The sequence below is a fragment of the Pomacea canaliculata genome, linkage group LG3, assembly GCF_003073045.1.
Source record: "Pomacea canaliculata isolate SZHN2017 linkage group LG3, ASM307304v1, whole genome shotgun sequence".
In the NCBI taxonomy this organism is placed as follows: Eukaryota; Metazoa; Mollusca; class Gastropoda; order Architaenioglossa; family Ampullariidae; genus Pomacea; species Pomacea canaliculata.
In genome coordinates, this window is record NC_037592.1 from 2,366,658 (window position 1) to 2,391,078 (window position 24,421).

The 24,421-nt window shown below is 37.3% G+C and overlaps 3 protein-coding genes across 4 annotated transcripts; 1 reads left to right on the forward strand and 2 right to left on the reverse strand.

Annotated features, from left to right (window-relative positions):
- LOC112559401 (sodium-dependent glucose transporter 1-like) lies at positions 1 to 8,242 on the reverse strand. Its single transcript, XM_025230627.1, has 4 exons — positions 8,090 to 8,242; positions 7,500 to 7,667; positions 6,848 to 7,133; positions 1 to 6,236 (listed from the first exon to the last, which is right to left on the reverse strand). Exons 1-4 carry the CDS (start codon positions 8,147 to 8,149, stop codon positions 4,324 to 4,326), a joined length of 2,427 nt encoding a protein of 808 aa, XP_025086412.1. The 5' UTR covers positions 8,150 to 8,242; the 3' UTR covers positions 1 to 4,323.
- Positions 8,243 to 8,431: 189 nt separating this feature from the next.
- LOC112559402 (acetolactate synthase-like protein) lies at positions 8,432 to 19,269 on the forward strand. The gene is made up of 16 exons (XM_025230628.1): positions 8,432 to 8,587; positions 9,853 to 9,906; positions 10,165 to 10,269; positions 10,508 to 10,586; positions 10,963 to 11,054; positions 12,541 to 12,679; positions 12,947 to 13,061; positions 13,658 to 13,758; positions 14,167 to 14,276; positions 14,689 to 14,812; positions 15,053 to 15,147; positions 15,324 to 15,478; positions 16,026 to 16,163; positions 16,504 to 16,678; positions 17,321 to 17,419; positions 17,637 to 19,269. Exons 1-16 carry the CDS (start codon positions 8,447 to 8,449, stop codon positions 17,820 to 17,822), a joined length of 1,908 nt encoding a protein of 635 aa, XP_025086413.1. The 5' UTR covers positions 8,432 to 8,446; the 3' UTR covers positions 17,823 to 19,269.
- A 194-nt stretch (positions 19,270 to 19,463) lies between these two features.
- Positions 19,464 to 24,378, reverse strand: LOC112560406. Of its 2 annotated transcripts, none has more exons than XM_025232247.1 (6): positions 24,246 to 24,378; positions 23,401 to 23,571; positions 22,983 to 23,069; positions 22,302 to 22,409; positions 21,768 to 21,916; positions 19,464 to 21,457 (listed from the first exon to the last, which is right to left on the reverse strand). In XM_025232247.1, the coding sequence occupies exons 2-6, from the start codon at positions 23,560 to 23,562 to the stop codon at positions 21,355 to 21,357; spliced, it is 609 nt and encodes a 202-aa protein (XP_025088032.1). In that variant the 5' UTR covers positions 23,563 to 23,571; positions 24,246 to 24,378; the 3' UTR covers positions 19,464 to 21,354. The 2 variants fall into 2 exon arrangements, with proteins under 2 accessions (XP_025088032.1, XP_025088034.1); XM_025232249.1 differs by having other exon boundaries at positions 23,401 to 23,581; positions 24,246 to 24,368.
- Positions 24,379 to 24,421: the final 43 nt, after the last annotated feature.

A 24,421-nucleotide genomic window follows, 5' to 3' on the forward strand; every position in this document is an offset into this window, starting at 1 on the left:
CACAACTGAGATTGTTTTAATATCAGTGGATTGTGCAAGATTGCTAGAATGGGCATAACAAAGTTCATACCAGATTATGCAATAGATTTTTTATTTAAACTTTACTTCTTGGTAAGAAGGTCCAATCTGGCCCAAAGAAAAAATTCACTGACCTATTTCCCTCAACATAAAAACTATTTTTGATCTGTATGTTTTGGGCACAAGGTTGGAATAATGGCTTTTAGAAAATATTCTTGAAATATTTGGCTCAACATACGGAATAGGACTTATTTAAGCTGAACAGCAGTGAGTCAACCAATCACTGAAATAAAAAAAAATTGTATAAAGCAACAAAACAATCACACAAAACTTGTGGATTCATACAAATAAGTGACTCCAAACGTGTTTTAACCTAAATATACTCATCATTTACAATTAATTGTCAAATAAAACAAGGTTTTCTTCCCTGTTTTGAAAGTTTCCTGCACACTTTGTTTTATCTTTTTTTTGTGCCTAATAATAGTAAATTTGTTGAGCGTATCTCCCTGTGTGAAAACAAATTTGATATGATGTGCACAAAAGACTAAAAATGAGCCAACAGTTACAATAAAAAAAATTCCAAAGGATGACACTGTGGCAAACAGAAAGTTTATGGATGAAGATGAAGACCTATAGAAGGAATGGAAGAGTTCGCTGTCTTTAAAGAAGTGGATTTTGAGGTGAGACTTGAAAGATTCTATTAACACTTCAAAAAGAAGTAGAGCATTCCAAAAATCAAATCATTTTTATTTAAAAAAACTTATCAGGTGAATAATTGTGGCACAAAAACACAAAAAATGAATCACGTTTACTGTGATCTTCAAAGTCTGTTTAAATCACAGCTGTGGAGGTCAGCATACTCAATGGTGAAGACAACCCCTGTAAAAGAGCCACAAACAAGCAACCCAGAGCCCAATGGACACTGTTGATTTACTGCTGAAATCTGAACACTACTGAGTTAACACTGAGTGACCAAAGGTCCCCAAAGATTATAGTAACATGCTGAGCCTAGTGTTTTAATCTTCAAGTCCGTTTCATTGCCTAAGGGTCAACTTGAAGGATGACCATTGTAAACCAGCATTTTCATGGTCATTCACCTAAAATTTCTAACATGATTAAGAAAAATTCTTTCTTTTACTGATAATGGGTTTCAGACAATCAAACCTGCAGGAAGCAGACTTTAGAGGATGCAGAATATTTATGACTCTTTTCCATCTTCATAATGCACTTCTTCTGCTTACATGCTTGGCATCAAATACTAATCAAACTTTTACATTCAAAAATGGAAAAGGTTGCATGATCACATCCAGCTTATAACCCAGGAATGGTTTGGTCAAATCAATCGCATCCATTCCTGGGGATTAGTGTTGGCAGTACACTGAAGCTCATGAAAGTGCAACCTTTCATCTTCGTTAAACTGTTGCAATCCTTTTAATAAATTTTAAAATAGTATTCTTTTCTTTCAGAGGCATATAAATCTCAGATATTGATTAGATTTTATGCATATTATACTTTTGATCTCATAGCTGGACACAAATGTTATTGTCAGTGAGCACAATGATGAGTAATGCTTTTTCAGAGAGTTTCAGACACATGTATCTCATGTACACCACCATCAGTCATATCAACAGCTTTTATCAGCTCCATAAACTTCATGCGCTAAAGAAATATAGGTCGTTTATGTGTACGTGCTGCACAACACAAAACACCAAACATGAATTAAACAGTCTTACATGGTCCCATCTAGCATCAGACATGAGTGAAATTCCTGCACAAGCAGGTAAGAAAAAAGAGGTTTCACAAACAAAACGTTACAATTATTGCATCTGAAAACAGATACAGGAAGCATCATTTAACCGCTGGTACAATTTTTAGATTAAAAGGGACACTAAAGCTAATAGAACCACACTTACTCAATTCTGTAAGCCAAGGGAAGGAACTTTAACATTTAGAACATGAAACAATTTAACAAAAACATTGTAAAGGTAGCCTGTGTTATATTTAGTCTACATTTCATCATTCTAGGAATGCTGTCTGGTCAATGAAATTAAAATATTTTGTTTATTTTTACACACTTCCAAAAAAATACTGATAATGAGATGCATGAGCCAGACTATAGAGGATTTGAAATACTGTGCAGGTCCTAAAAATATTGCTTAAAATCTCATTGATAAACTCTAGAATACAAGCCCAAAAAGCATGCCTACATGATTTTCTGAATTTAAATTGATTTTCTGCATAAAACAAAATGTGAAGTCAAATAATGTTGTCAAAGCCATATGTTGAAGTTGAAAAAATTTGTAAGATACCAAACCTATACTACAAAAGTATGTAAGTAAACATAAGTAAAATAAAAATCATTTTATACTTATCATGCAACGCTTACAACTGTTAAGTCAACAACTAGTATATCTATACAGATTTTTAGAGAGGCTGCAAATTCAGCATTTTATTTTTACAGAACTTAAGTACAAGAAACAAAAGAGGGGAGGTTTTCACTTCTGCAACACATGAAATATGTTTCTACCTTCTCTGATCACACTTCCAGAGAAAGTAATGTTTACTCACCTTTATTTACTCTGCATTATGATCTTGTTTCAAATAGACACAAGCAATGAAAAATGAAATGGTACTAATTCACGTCAAGACATGCCTGCAGTGGCTACAGTAAAGAAACACATGAAGAAGAATCCACTGAAAATGAGCAATATTCTTTCACAATATTAATCTTACTTCGAGGGATCTTTTGATGACTTTACAAAATCACAGCAATCTGTTATAATTTTTAATTCCACAATTTTTATCTTCCATTTCCCAGGATGACTGATGATGAAAGACCATCAAAACTGCACAGCATGAAAAACAAGCTGAGTTATTTTTTTTAAGTTGAATGATAGAAGCAACAATGATTAAAAAAATAAAGTGATTTGCAACAAATTACAACCTTCAAAAAAATGTCACCATATCAGCACAAATTCCAGAAGAAAATGTACATATCACATAAAAGTTTATCCACAAAATCTTGCACCATTAAGTACAAGAGTGACCATTAAAGTTGATATGTACAACGCAACAAAACTCTAGTTAAAAAGGGGGCAAGAGGAGTGTGACAAAGTGTTGAGATACTCTATTAGCCTTCAAGAAACCTTTTAAAAGCACTAAAGCACGAAGCAAGATAAACTTTACTTTAGTGTCTACTTTAACTAGTTCCATGCAATAAGCAGCCAAGATTCTATGTGTTAGATAACATGTTAAAGTACACTGATTATTTTTAGTAATCTAGTCACATTTCTTAGACTCAGGGGTGGGATGCTGTGTATTAAAGACACTTTTTTGAGTCTGTTATATCTTGACTGGTTACCAAAATTTGTCCATTTTCACTAACAGCGGGTTTACAATATTATTTCCACACAATGCTGAATCTAAAATGTACAGAAGAATACACCTTTTATGCAACAGGCATCATGCACTAAAGGAACCCTGAAAGACCTTGTTCTTTTGCAAAAAATTCAAGATCCAGAAAAAAAATAGCATGAGTAACAACTTTTCAGTAAGTTGGGTCTCAACAAAATCTCCCAAGGTAAGCCATGTTCTCATCACAAGCTGACTACTCATTCACCTGATTCATGCTCTCACTCACTGTTTTCATCAGTTATAAATTTTTGCACGGAGGTAACAGCAGGAAGAATACAAACAGGGACTGTGCTTACAAACACAATTTAAAGTTGTTCCATTATCAGGACTCACCTGAATGTTTACAAAGAAGATGAAAAATACAGATCATGATGCACACAGGATTTTTTAATATTTAAAACAGTCCTAAATGCAAGATTCTTCATTTCAAAAATATAAAGGATCGCAAAATAGTGTAGAAGTATCCTGGGTCATTCTTGATACATGCATAACTTGACAGTCATTACACTATGCAAAACAAACAGCACCATCAGTGGAGTCAACAGTACAGAGAATAAGCAGTAGACAATGCATCAACGGATGAACATATTAGGACTGGGTTCAACCAGTCACAAAATTTCAAACAATATATCTTAAACTTGCGTTCTGTGTTCCATGCCAGCTTTCGATCACAAGCATGTCATAAGCAAAATACTAAGGAAAGGGCTTTTCATCAACAAACAGGCAGCACAAGCATATACATCAATATACACAGGTGTATGCCAACATTCATGCATATGTGCAAGTATGCACATAAATACACACACACATATTAAATGTTAACTTGCTCTAATATCTATGTTGAAGTTTCAACTGTGAAGAGTCATGCAAACAGCTTAGATCCAAGAGTACCTATTCTGCAATGTCTACAAGGCAGGCAGTTTCTTCCTTGTTCTCAACACGACTGCTAGCACCTGGCCTACGGCGATGGACATTTTCTTTCAACCCTGTCATGCCATTGACCACTTCACCCATGCCCACGCTGTCCAGAGCAATGACCTCATCCTCAGTCTGTAGCCGAACAAAGCCCATTTTGGATGCAGAGGGGTGGTTGCAGTGCCGTGAGGCTGTGCACTGCAGACAAGTGTAGACACCTGTCAGCACTACAGCTAGGCCCAAAATCATGTACATCAATGACATCTTGGTATAGTTTTCAAATAGGTATCCTGTCAGCACAGGAATGGTCATCTCCCCAACACCTGATCCTGCAACAAAGACTGCTGCAGCTCTACCTGTCAGTGGATAGTAGCAGTTGGCCCAAGACACTGCTGTGGGGAAGATGGAAGACATGCCCAGCCCCAGTGTCACTGTCCCGACCCAAAGCATTGTGGGTGAGGCCTGTAAAGTAAAACTGAGGAGCAAGGCTCCAATCACCATGAACACTAGGCCTGAAACCAGCATGCACGGCGGCTTGAAGCAGCGAGCAACCAGTATGGCTAGCCCCCGACCCATGGCAATGCAGCCCCAGAACAAGGCAGTCAGCATGGCTCCATCAGGACGACTCAATTTTATCAGGTTTGACTCCACAGAGAATGTTGCCAGGAAGGCCCCAAAAGTCACCTCCATCCCCACATACACCAGAAAAAAAATGAAGAGAAAAAGCAGCAGGGTGGTGCGGAAACACCGTGGAAGGTGAACAGGTGCTGGCCCCAATGCTTCCACCTGATGCAGCAGCGTGCCAGCCCGATAATCTCTGCAATACAGAAGGGCAAAGAAGGTTGCATCAAGCAGAAGGAATAACCCAATCGTGAGGTAGGCAAATTGAATTTTGGACATGTTTTTGACAGCATCCAAAGCTGATGAAATAGCATCAAGTATCTGGGGCTTTGACTTGCGTGGGCCTGTGGTAACAGCAGCAGATGTAGTATCACTGGTATTGTTCAATGTAGATGAACCTGGAGTCACTACTGCAATGCTAGTTTGATCCTCTGCCTTGATGCTTGGCTCCTCGACAGGCTTTGCAGTCGTGGTTGTAACACTGTGACTGATAGCTGCTGGTGAAGGAATCATTATCATAATGGCAGATGTGGTGGGCATGGGAGTAGAGGCTTGTGGGAGGGTGGCTGGTAAAGTGTAAAAAGAAAAGGATGCTGCAGTATGTGAAGCATTTAGTTCCTTATCACCAGTAGATGTCAAATTAGAGAATCTGTCATTTGAAGACAATAAAGTCTTATTTGTAGTCTGTGCCACATCATCATTTACTTGTTTATGATCAGAATCTTCTCCAGTTGAAGTCTTTTCTCTCTCTTTCTCTTTTAGTTTTTCCAGTTCCTGGTTAAGATACTTACTACTAGCAACATGGCCATCTTTACTCAAGTGTCTGGCATCTGCTGAATCTGGCTTTGGGGCCCTCACTGTTGTAGCTTTCTCTGTAGAAAGGCTTGTTGTTGTGTTTAAAAAGCTGTCGTTTCCTGAAGTATATGTGTCACTTTCGGAAGTTAAATTTCTCTCAGAAGACTCCCTTGGAACTCTGTGCTGTTTGCTTCCAGTCAACCACCATCCCCCAAATTCATCCGTCAGATGACTGTCACTTTTTTCAAAGCTTTCACCTACACCGGCACCTTGAAGAATATTTGGGAGTTTGGTGTTAATTGGGATGTGACTGGAAACAGCTGTAGTGTTAGACCCCAGAGGGCCCTCTCCCATAAGAAAAGGGTGTGCTAGAAGTGGCGCCAAGAAAGCACCCACGCCAAATGCAAAGTGTAAGGTCTGCATGTAGGGAGGGCTGGCCTTGCCCCATATCTTGAGGCAAAAAACATTGCCACCTGAAAGTGTTAAAACACAAAGTAGTAATCTGACTTTTCTGAACCATTAAAACAAAGTAGTGCACAACACAATCAGAATTTTCTTAAGCATTAACAAGAATGCAAAAAATGTGCTCTGCTCTTACTAGTATGAGCAAACATACAAAATTGTAAATTATGAAAAACAGCAGCTCACCTTTACAAAGACTAAAGTATGTCATGAAAACTGCCACAATTTTGTAAACATATGAAAAGTAACTGTAAAATACCGGCTCTTCTCTGATAAAAATGTTATCATACTACATCATGGCCAATGTTTTTAGTCTTAGATGCATGCCTTCAGTGGAAATAAGTTGTTGGGTGGTGGAAGATGTGGAGTCATCAGATACCTAAGGTACCCGCACTCACTAAATGGATGTCTTTTGCCTTCAATTACACAGGTCAAACACTGTTGTTATGAAGATTCATAATTATATGAAAATTAACAACAAAAGATTAATTATTCTTTTTAGCTCAAACACTCTCTACTAGAGAAGTGTCCTGTTCAAGACGAATGATATCAGTAAGAGGTTAAGAAGCAGATGCCAAGTAGTATTAGTAAATATTACTTTTAAGAAATAAACCGTACTCACCTGTATCAAGAATTCCAATGGCTATGCCCTGCACAGCAATCATTGCTGCTAGAGTAGCCAGCAGTGTGCACCAGGGTATGGTGATGGTGGCAAAGGATGTTAGCCCAAGTGTATAGAAGAGGAGAATCTGTTGGTCAAAGTAGTCAAACAGCACACCTCCAATGACAGAGCCAAACAGATAGCCTACTGACCGTGCTGTGAAAATGAGGGAGATAGCTTCAGTGGAAGAGTTAGTTCGTTCTCCCAGGTCCAGCAACGTTGGGCCAGGAATGGCAATGCAGAGACCCTGACATCAACAAGACAGACTTTTTTCAAAAACCTTTGCAGCAAATAAAGATATCATGAGTCATGTTGGGTATTAGGTACACATGGGAATAGGTATCAAGCAACTCAACAGATTATACAAACATTTTGCTCCTAATTAAAACATTTTCTAATCTTGGTTAAATGTTAGTCCAGCTAAGAAACGTCTTTAGTGAAAGATGTTTTGTTTATTCTCTTTTATGACCATACCCTTCTTTTGACCCTCAATTTAACGTAAAGAAATAAAAACATAGTGATAACAATGTTTCCTGCACTAACTGCAACATTAGCAATGTTTCACTGCCTTAACTCACAGCAGCAAACCTTATGTCCAATAACAAAGACTTACCAGAGCAAAGAAGGCAAGTGACAGAGCAATGGTTTTTAAGAATCTCCGCAGCCATGCTGATCCACATGAAGATTTCTTCTCTCCACCCAAAAGTCCCTCCTGATCAAACACGGTCTCCTCCTCCTCTTCTTCTCGCATCATGTTAATATTGTAATGAATAATCAAGACCTGAAAAATGTGGTAATAAACATTTTTTTGTCTTCTGCCGATGTGGTGGTTACAAAGAAGAGAAGAAAGTAAGTATAACAAATAAACACTTTATCTTTTTCAATACGTTCACATTTTGACAAAAGGAATAAAATAAACACAAATTTTGGAGACTTTCAATCGCAAAACAGAGGAAGTAAATTATGTATAAAATGCACATCATAATATACAATAAATCTTCGGCTGACAGCATTGTAAGCAATAAAAGCATCAATAACTACCACTCAGCATGCACTGCTATCTCTTATATATTTTTCTTAATGACACAAATCAATATGTCAAAGTGTGGAAAGTCCCTTTGCTACGTACCATTTTACTCCTTCTGCTACTATCAATAGGAATGAGTAATGTGTACATGAAAAACCTTATTATTATCGCTTTACCTGTAACGCTCTGCTGGGCTGCACCCAAGCTGAAGATAAAATAAACACGTCATCAACCATATGTTACAACGTGTAAACCCGCAAACCGCAAATCCTGCCAAGAAACTGGATTCTAATGTAATCGTCAAACGCACTGTATGGTTTCCACGTCGGATTACCGGAAGTAAATAAATACAATAATTTTCCGAAAACGAACTTAGGAAAACAATTTTTATTTTATAATATTTTATATTCAAATATATCGGCCATTAAGTCTGATTACATTCTGACAAATATAACTATATTATAATTTTAGTAAGCAATAGAAGGTTAACCGGAAATATTTTTTTTATAAAGGTCAAGGTTCAGGTTGTCAGCATGGCTTCGTTGGGAGACTACTTTGGAGACTGGCAAAAAAAGTTTCCAAATGTAATCATTCCCTTTGGCATTTCGGCAGCAGCGCTGGGAATTATGATCTTTCTGAAGAAGTTGAATATAATTTATCAACTGTTGCACAAGGTACTGTCGCACATAATTACCTTAGATCTGTTTTGTTATTGATATCTCTAGGACGCACTATGATCATGTGAGAGCGAGTCAAAAGTTATACTTAAAATCAGCGGTTTCAACCTGTGGGGCGCGCCCCCTGGGGAGTCTTGACGTGCTTACAAGGAGGGCGCGAAGGTGGTCATTTTTTAAAAGTTTCTTATACCGGTATTAGCGAAATTAGCTTACATTGCTAGCTAAGGGGGGCGCGCAGACGTACCTTTGTTCGTCAGGGGGGGCGTCATAAGTAAAAGGTTGAGAACCGCTGCTTTAAATGTTAATTTTACTGTCTTTTGAACAACGAAAAGAGCATCAAGTTTTCGACATTGAAAGTCACATGTTTTTATTATGATGAACTTATTGTAATATTTGTCATTTATAGCTGACTTAGCTCTTTTTAATCATAACTCCCATTTACAGTAGAATGAACTTTAGACCGAATGTTTTTAACCTTTGTGATACTGCTGTGCGCAGTCGTCAGCGACGAGTTAGTCCTATAAATTCAATCTGGTCCTCTCCGTTGAAGAGGATCGAAGTCGCCTAGGAAAATATGTATCTAACATTATAACTTCATGCTAAGTCTAAAAATCTAAGTCGGTGTTTCTCGTTTTGTTCTGTTCTTCTGTATTCTATACAACTACACGGCAACTTAAGACCCTGCTTTATTCCAAAAGCGTGTTTTCTTCAGTTTACTGTTCATTTTTGGATTAGATTACTTCTCTGTCACGTCATGTGTAATTTACAGCTGCATTCGTTCTGAATTTTATAGACACTAAATAACAGATTTTATTTACCCAAGGAATATTTATTTCTTGCATTTAACGAGGACGATATGTAGATTTACACACATTCATTCTGTCTCAGCCTCAAATAGCTGTGTGCATTTAATTTGGATTTACAAAATCATGCCAGTATTACTAATTCTACAAATTCATTGCGCCTACTAGGCTAAAACCTAGTAACTAATCCGCAAATACCTAACTTTATCTTTTTAAATAAGAATGATTAAGGGTAAATAGAGGGATTTCTCAGAATGTGAGCCGCTTTTTAATGAACCAAAAGAAACTTTGGGGGAAGAGAGAAGGTTAGAGAAACATGAGCCACCGCTTGTTCGCTTTGCAGCAAATTAGATGGATGGTGGGGGGTGGTGGTTGGAAAAAGACTGGAATTTTTCCCCCTTCCCCCCAAAAAATGGTGCTCTCACTGACAAGTAATAAAGTAATTGATTTACTTTGCAGGTTGATGAGAAATCTAAGCGCCATGGAGGGGAACTTGTTGCTGAAGTTCTCAATGTAAGGGTTTTTTTTTGCATTTTTATGTTTTTGTACAGTTTCTTATTTCCCTTATTTGTTTTTGTTTATATAATCTGCCTTATTCTCATATAATGTCAACATTGAAATTTACAGGTCTCTTTAGATAATATAAAAATAAGGATCTTTATTTAAGTACACATGTGGTGTCAGAACTTGAAGGTTAATTTCAGATTGACTCTTGCATGTAAGTGCATAGTAAGGTAGATTCCACCTACATTATTTATAGATATGTTGCAGCAACATGGTATTACTCATGTTTTCACGCTGGTTGGTGGCCATATCTCACCCATTTTGGTGGCCTGTGAAAAACTTGGCATACGTGTAGTGGACACTCGCCATGAGGTAATTCACTGATCTATTGTGGAGACTTGGGAAAAAAATCCACTCATTTCAAAATGATTGCTTTATTAATTCCAAAATCTAAAATCATTATAATTTTGTTTGTTTGACATAGCAGTAAAAGTCTAAACATCATGCAGACAACATGGTCTCCATTGCTGATGCTGTTTCATTATTTCAGTTATATTTACTTCACAATCAGACAAAAGTAAAACTAACATTAGATGAAAACTGTTGACAGGCAACAGCTGTATTTGCTGCAGATGCTCTTGCACGTCTCTCTGGAACAGTAGGTGTAGCTGCAGTGACAGCTGGTCCAGGTACTGTACTATTAAAATTTATGGTTCAGCCATTTTAGCAGTGGATTTTCTGGGAGAGTCATTTTCTTTCATTTGAAGAGTTTTGCACTGATGTTAGTACCTTTGGGAGAAGGTACAGCCATGGTAGCCATTTGTCATTCATGGCTGTGATTTGTAAACAACAAGCACATACAGAAATCAATTAAAAAAAACACAAAATACAAGAAAATTCCATCTACAGGAGACCTATAGAGTATTGCAAGTGTGTGTGTGAGAGAGAGATACGCTGAGTGCCTCTGTAACACCAGATGAACAGGCTGGATTAGCAATTATATACTTAAATTAGTTAATAAAAAACACAAAGCAGTAAATTTTTTTTTGTTTTGCATGGAGACAGGATTGACAAATACTGTAACAGCTGTCAAAAATGCACAAATGGCAGAGTCTCCGATACTCCTAATAGGTGGTGCTGCAGCTACTTTGTTGAAGGTGAATATTTATTTATTCCATTATTAGTGAGTTATCCCTGCACAATGGCATAACTCACAGATAGCTGCTTGTGAGTAAACACATTGCAAAATATTAATGACTTGATTTTCTTTCTTTTATGTGTGTTTTTTTAAAATCTTTGGTTATAGCTACTTGTTTCCCCAAGTTCTTATCTGAAGCCTTGAAGCCAAGCAAATGCTAGAGAGAGAAAGTTTTTACTCAGTTCTTTGCTCCCTGTGTCTCTCCATCCTGGACCTGCACAGCATTTCTGTGTTGACCCTCGTCTGTCTATCGTCATACCAGGAGACTCCGAGCTGGTCCGAAACTCAAGCAGCCCTTTGATCATGTGAGCGCCTGCATGCTGGTTTGCATTCCCACAGCTCCAAAGGAAGGCCCAGTTGCACCTGGGCAAATGAACAAAGATGAAACGAATTTCAAGATGAGTTTCAAGCCTGTGGAGAGAGCAGTAGAGACAATATTCACCAAGTGGCTTCATCAAAGCTCCCTCCTCCAAGTCATGCCTTCATTGGCAATAAGCAAAAATCAGATCGTCCTCCAAGCTGTGGAACAGCCATGCGGGAATGGATTAAGCTTATGCACATCCCATCCACAGGTGACACAGAGATAAACCTCACACTATTGATCATGAAAGCAAAAAAAATTACAATAGCAGGCGTCTGGCTTGCTTATCTGAGCCGTTTTAACTCAATGATGTAGAAAGAAAAACATCTACGCTCACCTTTATGGCTTGTGCTAATTCCATTGGTCACCAACAGCACGAGCCCAAATGGTCTGCCTGACATCGATTGAGACTAAGGAATGCTAGCTCATAGTTTGCAACAATGTCTCACAGGGGCTGGAGCCAATAACCAGCGCACACACCAACCCATGATTTTGTCGTGAAGTTTTTCATGCCAAAACTGTACAATGAAACCCCTCAAATGTAAAGACACAAAAAACCAAAACTCCAAAAAACCTTTGAGCAGAGGACGTGGGACATAGAACAGGAATGATATCACACACTGTCAGCTTCGAGTGAGAGAGAGATTAAAACATGTGTTAAGGGCCTCTGTTTCTCGCAAGCAGTATTAAAATGTTGTTAGAAAAATTATGTCAACCATCGTCCACTACACGGCCGAGATGTCACAGTGTTTTTGAGATATTATTTTACTTTAAAAAAAATTATTTTAGATAAGAGGTTAAGAATAGACAGGAGGTTAAGAATCTGAGGGAGTTTTCCATTCCTTGACTCTTGGAAGTGATCTTGAAAAAGGAAATCTTTCTTACTCCTTCCAGCAGTGTATGTGTACTAGGTCATTAAAGAAAGGTTAAAGATGGTTGAAGAAGGCTAAGCCCCACATCCACATCCCATGTCTTAGATCACTTACACTTCATTGCCCCTGTATTTCAGCAGTGAGACTGATTAGGAATAAGTTTGTTTTGTAGGTGGCATCAAAAGCTAAATCCTTCTGTGCTGTGTTCCTAGGGCAGAGGTGCTTTGCAAGACATTGACCAGATGTCGCTTTTTAAGCCACTCTGCAAGTTTTGTGCAACTGTCAACTGTGTGCGGGAGATTGTGCCGACACTTCGTAAAGCATTGCAGATGGCTCAGTCTGGAACACCTGGTAATCTACTTTTCAGAAGATTTGATATGAGATAAAAATTGATATCCATTATCAGATACTAGCTTCAAAATGAAAGTTATTAATTTAATGCGAAAGTTATTAATTTAATGTCTTCATAGATTTGCATTGTGTCATTAAACGTGTGTAAATTAATTTTGTTCCTTTTTTTTTCTTTTCGCTTAAAGCCAACTATTTCTTTGTTATAAGTGGTTGTAGGATCTTGAAACATACCTTACAAACACCCATTTAGGATTTTTGTTATGATAGGCCCTGTGTTTGTGGAGTTTCCCATTGACACGCTGTATCCTTATGAGCTTGTCAAAAAGGAAATCGGAATGAAGGAAAAAGGACCTACAAGCCTTGTACAAAAGGTGATCAACTGGTAGGTGCATGTGTTTCGAATATGTGTGACGTATAAAGACATAGGACATTAACTCATTTAGATTATCTCACTTTCGTACAAGGGCATCAAAAGATTCATAGTAATTCTTATGAATTTGCTGCCCCATACTGTCAGAAAACATCAACCTTTGTGGTCATCTTTTGCTCGCTTAATCCTCACAAAAACAAAACAGAGCTAGATGTCCTGTCATTTCGACCAAGGGAAGCAACTTATAGAGAAATGATTTAGTGTTTAAATGCAGCATTTATTCCCCCTGTATCACTATCCATTCCCAAATGGGTGGGGGAAAATAAATCGAAACACTTTCAGTATTCATATTGTGCAAACTTTATAATAGGAAAGCCACTGGCTTCATGATTTCATTTTTAATGCTTATCATAATTTAACTCATTTTTCATGTAAATCTAAAAGTATGGTCTTTTGGTATTTTTGTTATTCATCCCTTAGTTCTGGCAGACTAATGGTGCACCATGACAATCTTGATGTCATCTGGGTTTTAGTCATTCTTTAGGATCTTCTAAATGTTCAGCCTGTCTGCTCATGCAAGTCATTTTGCCACTTACTGGATATTGCAGGTATCTGCAAAATCACCTGACTAACCTGTTTGCAGGAGCATGGGAACCAAAGGACACATCTCCCCTGCCTGTGATTATACCATACGCCTCATCTTCTCAGAGTAATTTTCTTGCCTCTTGTTGTTATTATTTCTATGCTTGGAATATACCAACTATAACAATTTATGAATGTATATGCATTACAAATAAATACAGATCTTATTAATCTTATTAATGCTCCATTACAGTTAGTTATGAGACTGTTCATCTTTGAAGCTTAATTTTATCTGTACAAGAGGTCTTTAGCAGAGGTCAAGGAAACATCTATCAAAGGAAGGAAAAAATAAATCAGACAAGCTAAAAATGTATTCATCATTGTCTTTATGATGAATAAATGATTAGCTCTTGGACGTGAAGAGCAAGGACAGTTATTGCTTATGGCACCACATATTGCACAGGAACTGTTAGACATGTGAAGGATGGAAATGTGCTAAGGTGTGAGAAATATTGTTTGTTTCTATATAATGTAGTTCAGCAGTGTGCCAAGCTTGTATCAAGGGCAAAAAAACCAGTCATCTTGTTGGGAAGTCAGGCTACTCTTCCTCCCACACCAGTCAGTGAACTGCGGGCAGCACTGGAGGTTAGCTTTATGCACATTGCTGACAAATGTATTGTTTGTGCTGCCCAAAGAAAGGTCAAATGTTATTACAAGAGACTATGATGCATGGGATTACTATTGGTAAAATTATTGTTTTCATTTAGATTGCCTATTGATTTGGGATTTTCAAAGCAGCAGCTGGATGCAAATGTGCAAATTGTTGATTTTTATGCACTCTACCCATACTTTGTCTTTTTTTGCCTACCCTGGGTGCAGGAACCATTTACAACAAGAAATGGCTCAGAATTATCCTGAAAATGCTATCTTAAAACAGTTTTAAATTGAAAAGTAAACTATGAGACTTTTTTCCCCCATGGTTTTAATAATTTCTTATGTCTTTAAATCTACTTGCACAGAAGTAATGTATACCTGTAGTATTGTTTTTTTCTGAAAGACTTTGGGTATCCCATGCTTTCTGGGTGGCATGTCTCGGGGTCTTTTGGGCCGCAAAAGTGAGATCCAGGCGAGACAGCAAAGGCGGGAGGCACTAAAAGATGCTGACCTTGTCATCTTAGCAGGTATGAAAAAAAGTAGTTGATTTTTGTTTTCCAAGTGCTGTATCTTCAGTGTGTCTGTTTAGGATAATCAGTGGCATATAACTGTCACTTTTATTATAGGTACTTTGTGGGAGCTTTTTAACATTTTCTTTGACCCTCGCTGCATTTTACATGGTTCTTGGTGTAAGGTATTAAGAGGGTGATGTGGTGTAGGGGAAGAGTGCAGAGGTAGTGTGTCAGTCAGGATCTTGCTGCTTGCAGGTGCAGTCTGTGACTTCCGTCTCGGTTATGGCCGAGTGCTGAATCGCCGATCTAAAATTATTGCCATCAACAGAGACAAGGACCAGCTTTACAAGGTTTTTTTTTTTTTTTAAGGGTTTTGTATGTGAATGCAGGTATGCATGTGTTTAGCCTTCTGTTGTATAGCAGACTTTGTAGACTCTGTGGAGCTGTATCCAGCTGTAAGTCACTGTTTTCTTTTGTATCCAGAGCTGAGCATGTGATAAAGTTAACTTGTGACTGGCTATTGCAGAATTCTGACATGTTCTGGAAACCAGCAATAGCAGTTCAGGCAGATGTTGGCAGTACAATTTCAGCACTAACAGCAGCTTTAAAGGGATACCGCTGTGATCCTGACTGGGTGCATCTGCTGCGCAGCAGAGATGAAGAAACAGAGAAGAAGAACAGGTAAAGTAGCTGGGAGCTTTAGAAACTTGCTGTAATGCTGGTGGTAAGAATCCTTCAAACATCCATGCTTGTCTGCACAAATGCATGCTTTAATCATTGTCAGGAGTCATTTTTAGTGGGTGTCAAAAGATATCTTAGTGTTGAGCCTCTAACCTTTCTTGTCTTAACGTCTTGCACATGTGTTGTTGTGTTTCTGTATTTTATTGGTTTGTTTTGGTCAGTATGCTTTGCTTACTTTGAATGTATATTTGTGTGCTTTACAGTTTTTATTTTTTATAGCATACTGATTCCACTATTTGGGAAATGCACCATAACATTGTTACTTATTATTATTTCTATTATTTCTTTTGCTCTTTAAATGAAGTTAAATCAGTTAAATTTTCTTGCCATAGTGACCATAAGATAAATACCATTTTAAGAATTTGTGGATCTAATAATGTGTGCATTTGTATAGCCTTCTACCACAACATTAGGGTTATTTAAAACACTAATATTGGAGGGCTGCAAAGTTAATGTGAATAAAGTGGGGAGACCTTTCATTTTTCAGCGTTAAAGCAGAGGAAACGACAAATGTGCATTTGAATCCCTTGAAGGTCCTGCACACACTGGAAGACATCATGACTGATAACACAATTCTTGTTGCTGATGGTGGTGACTTTGTTGCAACAGCAGCCTACATTCTTAGGTTGGTGTCTTGTATATCGCCCTTTTTAGTGGGTTTTGTTTTTGTTCTGATTGTGGTTTTTGATATTATGATATTTGTGAAGCCTGAATTTGACATAGAAAGAAAGTTCAAGACTTATTTAGTGATGATGCTGGATAAAGGCTGTCATTCTGGTTACACAAAAAAAGTATTTGCAAAAATTTACTTTCTTTAAAATTAAAAGATTATTCTTTTAAAGAATAGCTGCTGTTTGTTATGCACTTAATTTCTTGCATCGTAAAAAATTGAAATAAAGTAGAGGTATGTGACTAATAGAAGTTGAGAAGTTTATTTTGTAACTGTTTCTGCAATGATTCTACAGGCCACGAGGTCCCCTGATGTGGCTGGACCCTGGTGCATTTGGGACACTGGGTGTTGGTGGCGGCTTTGCCCTGGGAGCCAAACTATGCCGACCAGATGCTGAAGTAGTGGTCATCTATGGTGATGGTTCTCTTGGGTACAGCGTTGCAGAGTTTGACACCTTTACACGGCACAAGGTAATAGCATACATCATGAAGTTGCACGCTTCACCAAATCAACTTCTTTAGCATTTTGCAAACAGAAAAATTGAGATAACCCTTCTTGTTTACCCTTATGAATCCCAGACTTATTTAGACTGTAAGGTGGTCTATGGACTTGTTGTATCAATATATATATATGTACATAAAATAAAAAGTTCATCAAATAACAGATGTAGAAATAATGGTGAATATTTATTTGGGATTGTATTCCTTAAACCTGGTTTGAGCGCTTGACACACACAAACGTGAACACACACACACATGACTTATAGCACGTATCAGGTGGATGAAACCGGAGTACCCAGAGAAAACCATCAACAGTCAGTCCTGTAAACAAGTGACACTTCCAGAGAGGTATATCAGAGCTGAAATACAAACCCACAACACCTGATTCTCATAGTCATAGTTACAGGCACTTCAGTGCCACAAACCACCCTAGTGAACTCGTATTTCCTGACTTGATTGTAAATCTATTTTTATTGAGAAAGAGGTTGGGGGTAAGGAGGGAGAAATTTCTATTATTTTTATGTGTTGAGCCATTGCAAGGTAGATGTGTGTCTTTTTGATGCTGTAAGGCTCCATATGCCTTAAAAATAACTTGGAATAATTTTGTTGTAGACACCAGTCCTTGCTGTGGTTGGAAATGATGCTGGATGGACACAAATAGCACGAGAACAGGTGCCTTTGTTTGGGACAAGTGTTGGCTGTGATCTGGATGTGAGTATATGGTAATTCCTTCATTCTGCAAAAAGATGCTCAAAATGTGTAGGTGACTAAATTCTGTAACTCAATATGTCTACAACTAACAAGATGATTTTTTACAAAGTGACATTTGCATATGGAAATCTTCTTCCTTTAATTGCTGTTTTCTCAAATGAGGCTCCGTACTGAAGTCATACAGCATGGAATAAAAGGATACTTGGGTGTTTTGCAGTACACTAATTACCATGAAGTGGCAAGAGGATATGGAGGGCGGGGCCTTCAGCTTGACCGTACCAATGAAGACAAAATCAAAGAGGTTCTACAACAAGCATTTGCTGAGTATCGCAATGGCAACAGCATCCTGATCAACGTCCTTATTGGCAAGACCAACTTTAGAGAGGGCAGCATTTCTGTATAGCTGTGATCACGTTTTCATGTTTATGGGTATTTTTCTCTTTTTGAGGATGACAAATTGCTTGGTATGTTTTGAATATATTAGTGTTTTGCAGATGGGAAAAGTGTAAAGGTGGTAGAATAAACTCCATGTTTCTAGGTTTTGTATGCAGTCATAATTGTTCCTGTGTGTGAATATTTAAGACTTTTTAATCTACCATGAAGATTTTGTTACCCTGATTTTACAGCAGAAAAACCATAAAGACTTTGTGATAAGATTATTTACTTGAATATTTTTTTAATTATATTTTGTGCACGCCATCATGACTTGATCATGGACAGGTGGAACTGTTCTAGAACATGTTATATGGTTATGGTACCAGGATGTTGTGGACATGGAGATTTGGATCAGTGTTCTTGCTGTGAGGCAGATTTCTGCATTTTGTTTAGATGCTCAATTATATTTTTCATTTAAAAAAAGTTTTTTTGATCTGTGTGAATTGTTTATTGTCAGCACTGTTAAATGATCAAGGCCTCGCAATGGTTTTTTATCTTGATTGAACATATGTTGATCATATGCAATAATCAAAAATGTCATTTAACAAAATGCCTTAAGTTTAATATTTTGTTTGTAATGGCAAAGTGGTTCAGAATTAATCTTCAGCCATTTACAGACAGTGGTAACTCTTTCACTCACTTTTCACTAAACCTAAGAGCGTTCTCCCCTGACTGTAGGGTTCATGGGAGCTTTCTTGCTTTCAGAATACACTCATTTTCACTCCATAACTACTACTTTATTGTAGCCTTCAAACACTTTGCAATACCATTTACATATTGATATGTGAAAAAACTCATCTCTAAAATGAATTGCTACTGTACATTTCAAAAACAAAACGACATATAGCTCTTGCTATTGCAAAGGTCATTATGCAACACAGCAAGCAAAAAAGGGGAAAACCCCTGACAGATAAAACAGCACCAGTTGACATCATTATTCACAGTCCATCAATATTGCAAGTTTCATGTGACAAAAATAGCAGGGCAAGTAGCATGCTTAAGCCACAGGCATAGTACAGATGGTACTTTGTGAATACTAAAAGCTGCTTTCCTGAAGCATTTCAGTACAAATTCTTTGCAATCACTGATGAATTTAATGTTCATTGGAGTTTGCAGATAAAGCTTTTCTATAAAAACAGTTTATAGACATGATGAAAGCCATCAAGACTTGTTTACTGAAACTTCTGGCAAGCTTGGAGTTAATTTCAAGTCTTTAGCTACCATTTTCTGAATACATGCATATACTGCTACAGCATAGAAAATCTCATAGGCGATTTATGAAGTAATTGTTGAGATCAGTTCAAGAAAGGGGCTTTATAGGATAAGGCAGTGATGCACAACCTTTTTCGGCCTGCGGGCCATATCCATTTCGGACAGCCGTGTCGCGGGCCACTTCATCGCAAAAATACAAAAAATAGAGCAGATACCATTTTTTTTTAGAAACAAGTTGTACTTACCATTAATTATGTTGTAATTAGTGGGATATTTGAAGTTGTTTTCCAGAAACCAACTTCTGAATGTCCGGCTGCATGGTAGAGACACCAAGTCAGAGCACTGAATCGAAATGTTCGTCCATCGAAAAAATGATTGAGAGACGCCCCTTCGTGGGGATAAATACTTCTTCTTCCTTTTTTTAAGGTCTTCTTTTATTACCAACATGCCGATTTCCTGCACTGTGGGCAGAAGTTTCGCGGGCCGGATATGGCCCACGGGCCGTAGGTTGTGCATCCCTGGGATAAGGTGATTCAATGTCTCTGCATTCACCATCTTTTACCTCCCCTGGTAACCATTTCTTGGGTGAGCAGGGGTAGCTATCCAGGCACAGGCTTGGGCAACCATCTAACCAGCTACAATACCTCCCTTAAACCACAGAAAAAATTCTTCTACTAAATAAGTCAGTACTCTTTGTGCAAGAAATGCTTACAATAAGCCTCATTTTTAATGGAATCATATTTTTTTAACCAATGTGATCACATAGATGTTTGCCATAAAATGTTACAAAAGACAAGAATTTCAGCACAAATGATATTTGAGAAGAATTCATGAGTGTTTTGAAGACTGGTGAAAAATGAATAAAACTTTTTTTTAATCATTGCAATATTCTGTTTCTCATATATTCTGGTTCATCTAGAAAGATGTGTTAACAGGCTTTATCAAATGTAAAACAAAGAAAATTAAAGAAAACATGAGATTCATCAACTTGTTGATATGCTTGAGCATCCAACTAGGTAAATGTCTTTCCATAATATATTAATATATCAGCATTTACATGGCACCTCTAAAAATAAGGTTATTATAGGCAGCTTATATTATTTATACCCTTAGGAGTAAAATGAGAACTAAGAACCTATAGAAAATATGCTGTGTGCTCACGAAAGACCTCCAGCCCCAAGAGATTATTTTACAAGGACTATAGGCATTGTATGGTGGTCAATACCAAGGCCATACCCAAGACCAAGCTTGGTCAAGTTTGCAATGATTCTCACAGTTAAGTAAACATCACAGCTGAGACGAAGGCCTTAGAGATAGCATTACCATGGGAACTGAAGCACCTAACAGCAGATGTCATCCCCAACATCTTTCGCTGAACACCTATCATTCAAACGAATTATTGGTAGGTTTCAAAGCAAATGTTGCTGACCAAATGTAACATGAGACAGCAGTTTTTCTCAGCTTTCCTTATCGTAACACATGAGGGTAACAGCTAGCAGCAAAAGCAAACGTATAAGGCATGATTAAATGCAGATTGATAGTATTTTTAGGTAAAGGGGTTGCATTCTTCTCAAAAAACATTTAAATATGCCTGCTTTCTGTACAAAAGTTGCTAAAAAATATTAAAATAGGGTAGCAAGGCATTATTGATGGAAAGAAATAATGAATTCTTAACAAAATAATTAAAAGATCTGCATGCCAACACTGCCTTTTAACCTTTTAACATCAATGTCCAATGTTTCAGAAAATAAATGAGTGTTTGATTAAAAAAGGATGCTTCCCAATAGAAACCACAATAAACTATGCCGAAATAAAAACTGAGCATTAAAATACAAGGTAACTAAAATGATCCAAATATGCTATGGAATGTCTAATCAAGATGATATTCTGATACTTTAAATGTAAAGGTATGGGGAGTGGTATGAGACAAAAATAAAACAAAATTTTGGTCGCGGTATCACACATACGTCAGATATCTTTCATCCAAATTCTCAAAGCAATTCTGAAGGTAATTACTAAGACTTCAATGTTAAAAAACAAAACACTATACTTAGTGAGACGAAGAGTAAAGTGTGTGGTAAGAAAGAAAAGAGGAATAAAATGGTCGTAACATTAAAAAAAAAAATACTCCATGAAAAATCTGTACACAAGATTAATTACACGCTGATGTGAAACACACACTTCAGCAACCTATCATCTCTAACTGCATAGGGCTGAAACATCATTCAATAACAAAAAAAGGAACATGAAAGATGCATGCCTGGTAAGGCAGATTTGAATTAAAATTGTCAGTAATAGTCAGAGCAGTATGGCAATGCATCGAATATAGGATCCAACACAGGTCTGCAATAACATCGCACACGATTCGAATTTGGGCTCCTTTCTCCACCTCTGCAAAAAAACATATATCTGCTAAAATACTCCAGAAAGAAAACAAGGCATGTTATGGAGTAAAAATGCATTTTAAAAACAGATTTAAAACATAATTAAGTTTGTTTAAATCCATGACCTATGAAAATTCTTTTTCCTAAAAGGCTCACAAATCATTTCAAGTATACAGGTGCATGAAAGATTGCCAAATGCATATTTAATGCACTTCTTTCCAAGAACTCAAATAGCATACAAACATAAAAGCAAAAGCATCCACATGCATGCTCTCCCTCTCTCACACATACACTTCACGGCCTCAAAATTTTCTCACGGGCAAGGTGTACTGCAGTAGCCAATGTTCCGATGCTGTTGAGATTCAGGCAGAGAGTCTGACTCCATAGCACTGTGAACTGAATCCAGCTCTTCATCATGTTTGCTACTGCTGTAAGTCTCATCACTCAGGTCCATCAGTAAGTTATTCTGAAATGTTTGAAACAATTTTATCTTTACAAAATCAGTCTCTCAGTGCAAGCACAATCTGCGTATACCACCAGTCTTTAGACAAAGATGTCCCCAGCACCAACCCCCAGATAAGAAGCCTTGCACATGCAACATCTTATTAGATTAGGATGGACAATGTAGAACATAAGCAAAGTCAGAACATATGTTCCCGAAAACCACTCAATTAAAGAGGACACATCTTGGAAGGGGAAAGGAGCATAGGACAGGCACAGTCGATGTGAACAAATGAGGTTATTTCAATGCATGATATATGATCTCTCACAAAACTATTATTGAGCATTAGAGGAGCCCTATTGCTGAGGAAACTCGAGGAATTTTTGTCAAGAAAAAAAACTGAACAGACCTCAAAGGGCAACAATTGTGATTTGCTGCTGATTTCTGACTGAGAATCACTTTGTTCTAGGGGAGCAGTTGTGTACTTCAAGCAGCCATATAATGAAGGTACTTCCATCTGCATACAAAAGACAATAAATTACAAGAACGAAATATTTCTTTGGTGACAAGTTCTCTGACATGACCAAAGATGAAATTGATTTTATTAATGTGCACATAACTATAAAGCAAAGTAACATCATGACCCTCCAACACATACACATTCTGTATATCAGAGATAAATTTCTCATACACAAATGTGCATATGCAACCACAACTTCTGCTAACAAATGCAGACTCTTTAAAAAAAATTGCAAAATCTTTACATGTTTTCCTTGTTTCAGCCTGCCCGGGACTGAAACATTTATTACCCTGAACACAAAAGGATGTGTGCTCTTCCTCTCCCAGTCACATACCCCATCAGGACATCTGTCAGCCAAAGCATTGTACTTAACAGAAAACAACACACTGTGAAAGATGCTATTTTAATTCAGGTATACTGCCTCAAGCAAACAAACACTGATTAAAAATTCACCTCATTTTTTTTTCCTTATGAAAATCACAAAAAAAATAATAAATAGTATGCAAATGAAATAATTCAATAAAATTTCATTAGATAACAAATATCTTCCTGGAATTGAAAGTTGCTCACCTGTTCATGAGGTTGATAAGCAGATGAAGGAAAAATGTTCTTGGCAAAGTGATTATCTTTGCACTGGCGCTTTGCTATGTGCTCCATCTGTGTAAGTACAATGTGACACAAGTACTACTATACTGAACATTATCTCAATTTTGTTCAATATTTCAATCATAATTCCTAATGCAAAATATGTACATATATTTCAGAATGATGGCTCCTTTTTCTTTCTCATTAATTAATCAAGTGCAGGTGTCAAGAGCAATATGTATTAATATTGGTTGTTTGACAGAGATGTAGGTAAGCAATGCAGAAAATAGCAACAACTAAAAGTATCATAAATATCGTTCACGAGCCAGCTGCGATAACTGAAAATCCGAAGTCGCAAGGGATTACTATACTAATATTGAAAATACTTTTTAAAAGTACATACGCTTTCAGTGAGCATTTGTTCTCCATTGCAAGCCTGCAGCTGTGTGTCCCAAGTCATCTTCCTCTTTACTGGATTAACTTCATTAAGCCTTTTTGGTTGATGCCCTTGTGGTAGCATGAAGTCAGCTAAAGGTGGGGCCCAATGTGAACCTGACAAAGGCATTGGCGTAACCTGTGGCAGACTAATCCATATACAGCAACATTGGGATTTCATGCAATATCTGCTTATTATGCTGTCCATTTTTGTTTCGCTTGATTTTGATCTGCTTGAGCAAGGTAAATGTTATTATCTAGGACTCTACTTATTAATACTTTTCAAAGAATCTATATTTTTTTTTTTTTATGCCTTTAAAACAAAACACTTAACGTTATTACAATATAAAGATCAACACTGAAGCTGCTAATAAACCTGTCAATAGTTAACGACCTAAGTAATTTTCAATTTCAGCGTGTGCCCCAACTCTAATTACAAATGCCCTACTTGGTGGGAGCTCCCAGAAACGAAGGAAAATTTCTATCTCTGTTGCAACCAGACACAGGCAATAAAGATGTATTATTTCTCGTCTAAACGTCCATTAAAATTTCATTTATGAAAGTCTAGTTGTACCAACGTGCTACAAGCTTTCACAATTAACTCAATATATCGGTTCAGAAATCAACATCTCTTCGCGACAATATAATAAACCGTTTTAAGATATTACATGCATGACGAACTCAGTGTGAAGGCATACTGATGCGTTTGTGTGATTTTTTTAAAACTACGCGCCGGTTCTTGATTGCCACCAGAACTTCATTATAAATCTGTGACAGTGACTGAGAAAAAGAAGAGAAAAGTGCGTTTCTCACCCGTTTAAGTTATCAGTTTCGATGAAGCTAGCAACACCCACTCGGGCTAGCTTTTATTTCTTCTCTCAAAACAACAAGCTACATGCGAAGCACAAAAGTCTGGTGCAAAGGAAAATAACTCGATCGGGTTATCACACGCGATTGGCTCCCCTGTTACGCTCAAAATCTTATTTGGC

Excerpts from the sequence above, each read along its gene's own strand:
- LOC112559401 (XM_025230627.1), bottom strand. The coding sequence starts at position 8,149 with ATGGTTGATGACGTGTTTATTTTATCTTCAGCTTGGGTGCAGCCCAGC. Across the intron at positions 7,134-7,499 it reads CACTTGCCTTCTTTGCTCTG|GGTCTCTGCATTGCCATTCC; the intron begins GTAAGTCTTTGT and ends TGTTGATGTCAG. Across the intron at positions 6,237-6,847 it reads CATTGGAATTCTTGATACAG|GTGGCAATGTTTTTTGCCTC; the intron begins GTGAGTACGGTT and ends TAACACTTTCAG.
- LOC112559402 (XM_025230628.1), top strand. The coding sequence starts at position 8,447 with ATGGCTTCGTTGGGAGACTACTTTGGAGACTGGCAAAAAAAGTTTCCA. Across the intron at positions 8,588-9,852 it reads TTTATCAACTGTTGCACAAG|GTTGATGAGAAATCTAAGCG; the intron begins GTACTGTCGCAC and ends TTTACTTTGCAG. Across the intron at positions 10,270-10,507 it reads TAGTGGACACTCGCCATGAG|GCAACAGCTGTATTTGCTGC; the intron begins GTAATTCACTGA and ends AACTGTTGACAG.
- LOC112560406 (XM_025232247.1), bottom strand. The coding sequence starts at position 23,562 with ATGCCTTTGTCAGGTTCACATTGGGCCCCACCTTTAGCTGACTTCATG. Across the intron at positions 23,070-23,400 it reads AACAAATGCTCACTGAAAGC|ATGGAGCACATAGCAAAGCG; the intron begins GTATGTACTTTT and ends GTACTTACACAG. Across the intron at positions 22,410-22,982 it reads CTTATCAACCTCATGAACAG|ATGGAAGTACCTTCATTATA; the intron begins GTGAGCAACTTT and ends TTTTGTATGCAG.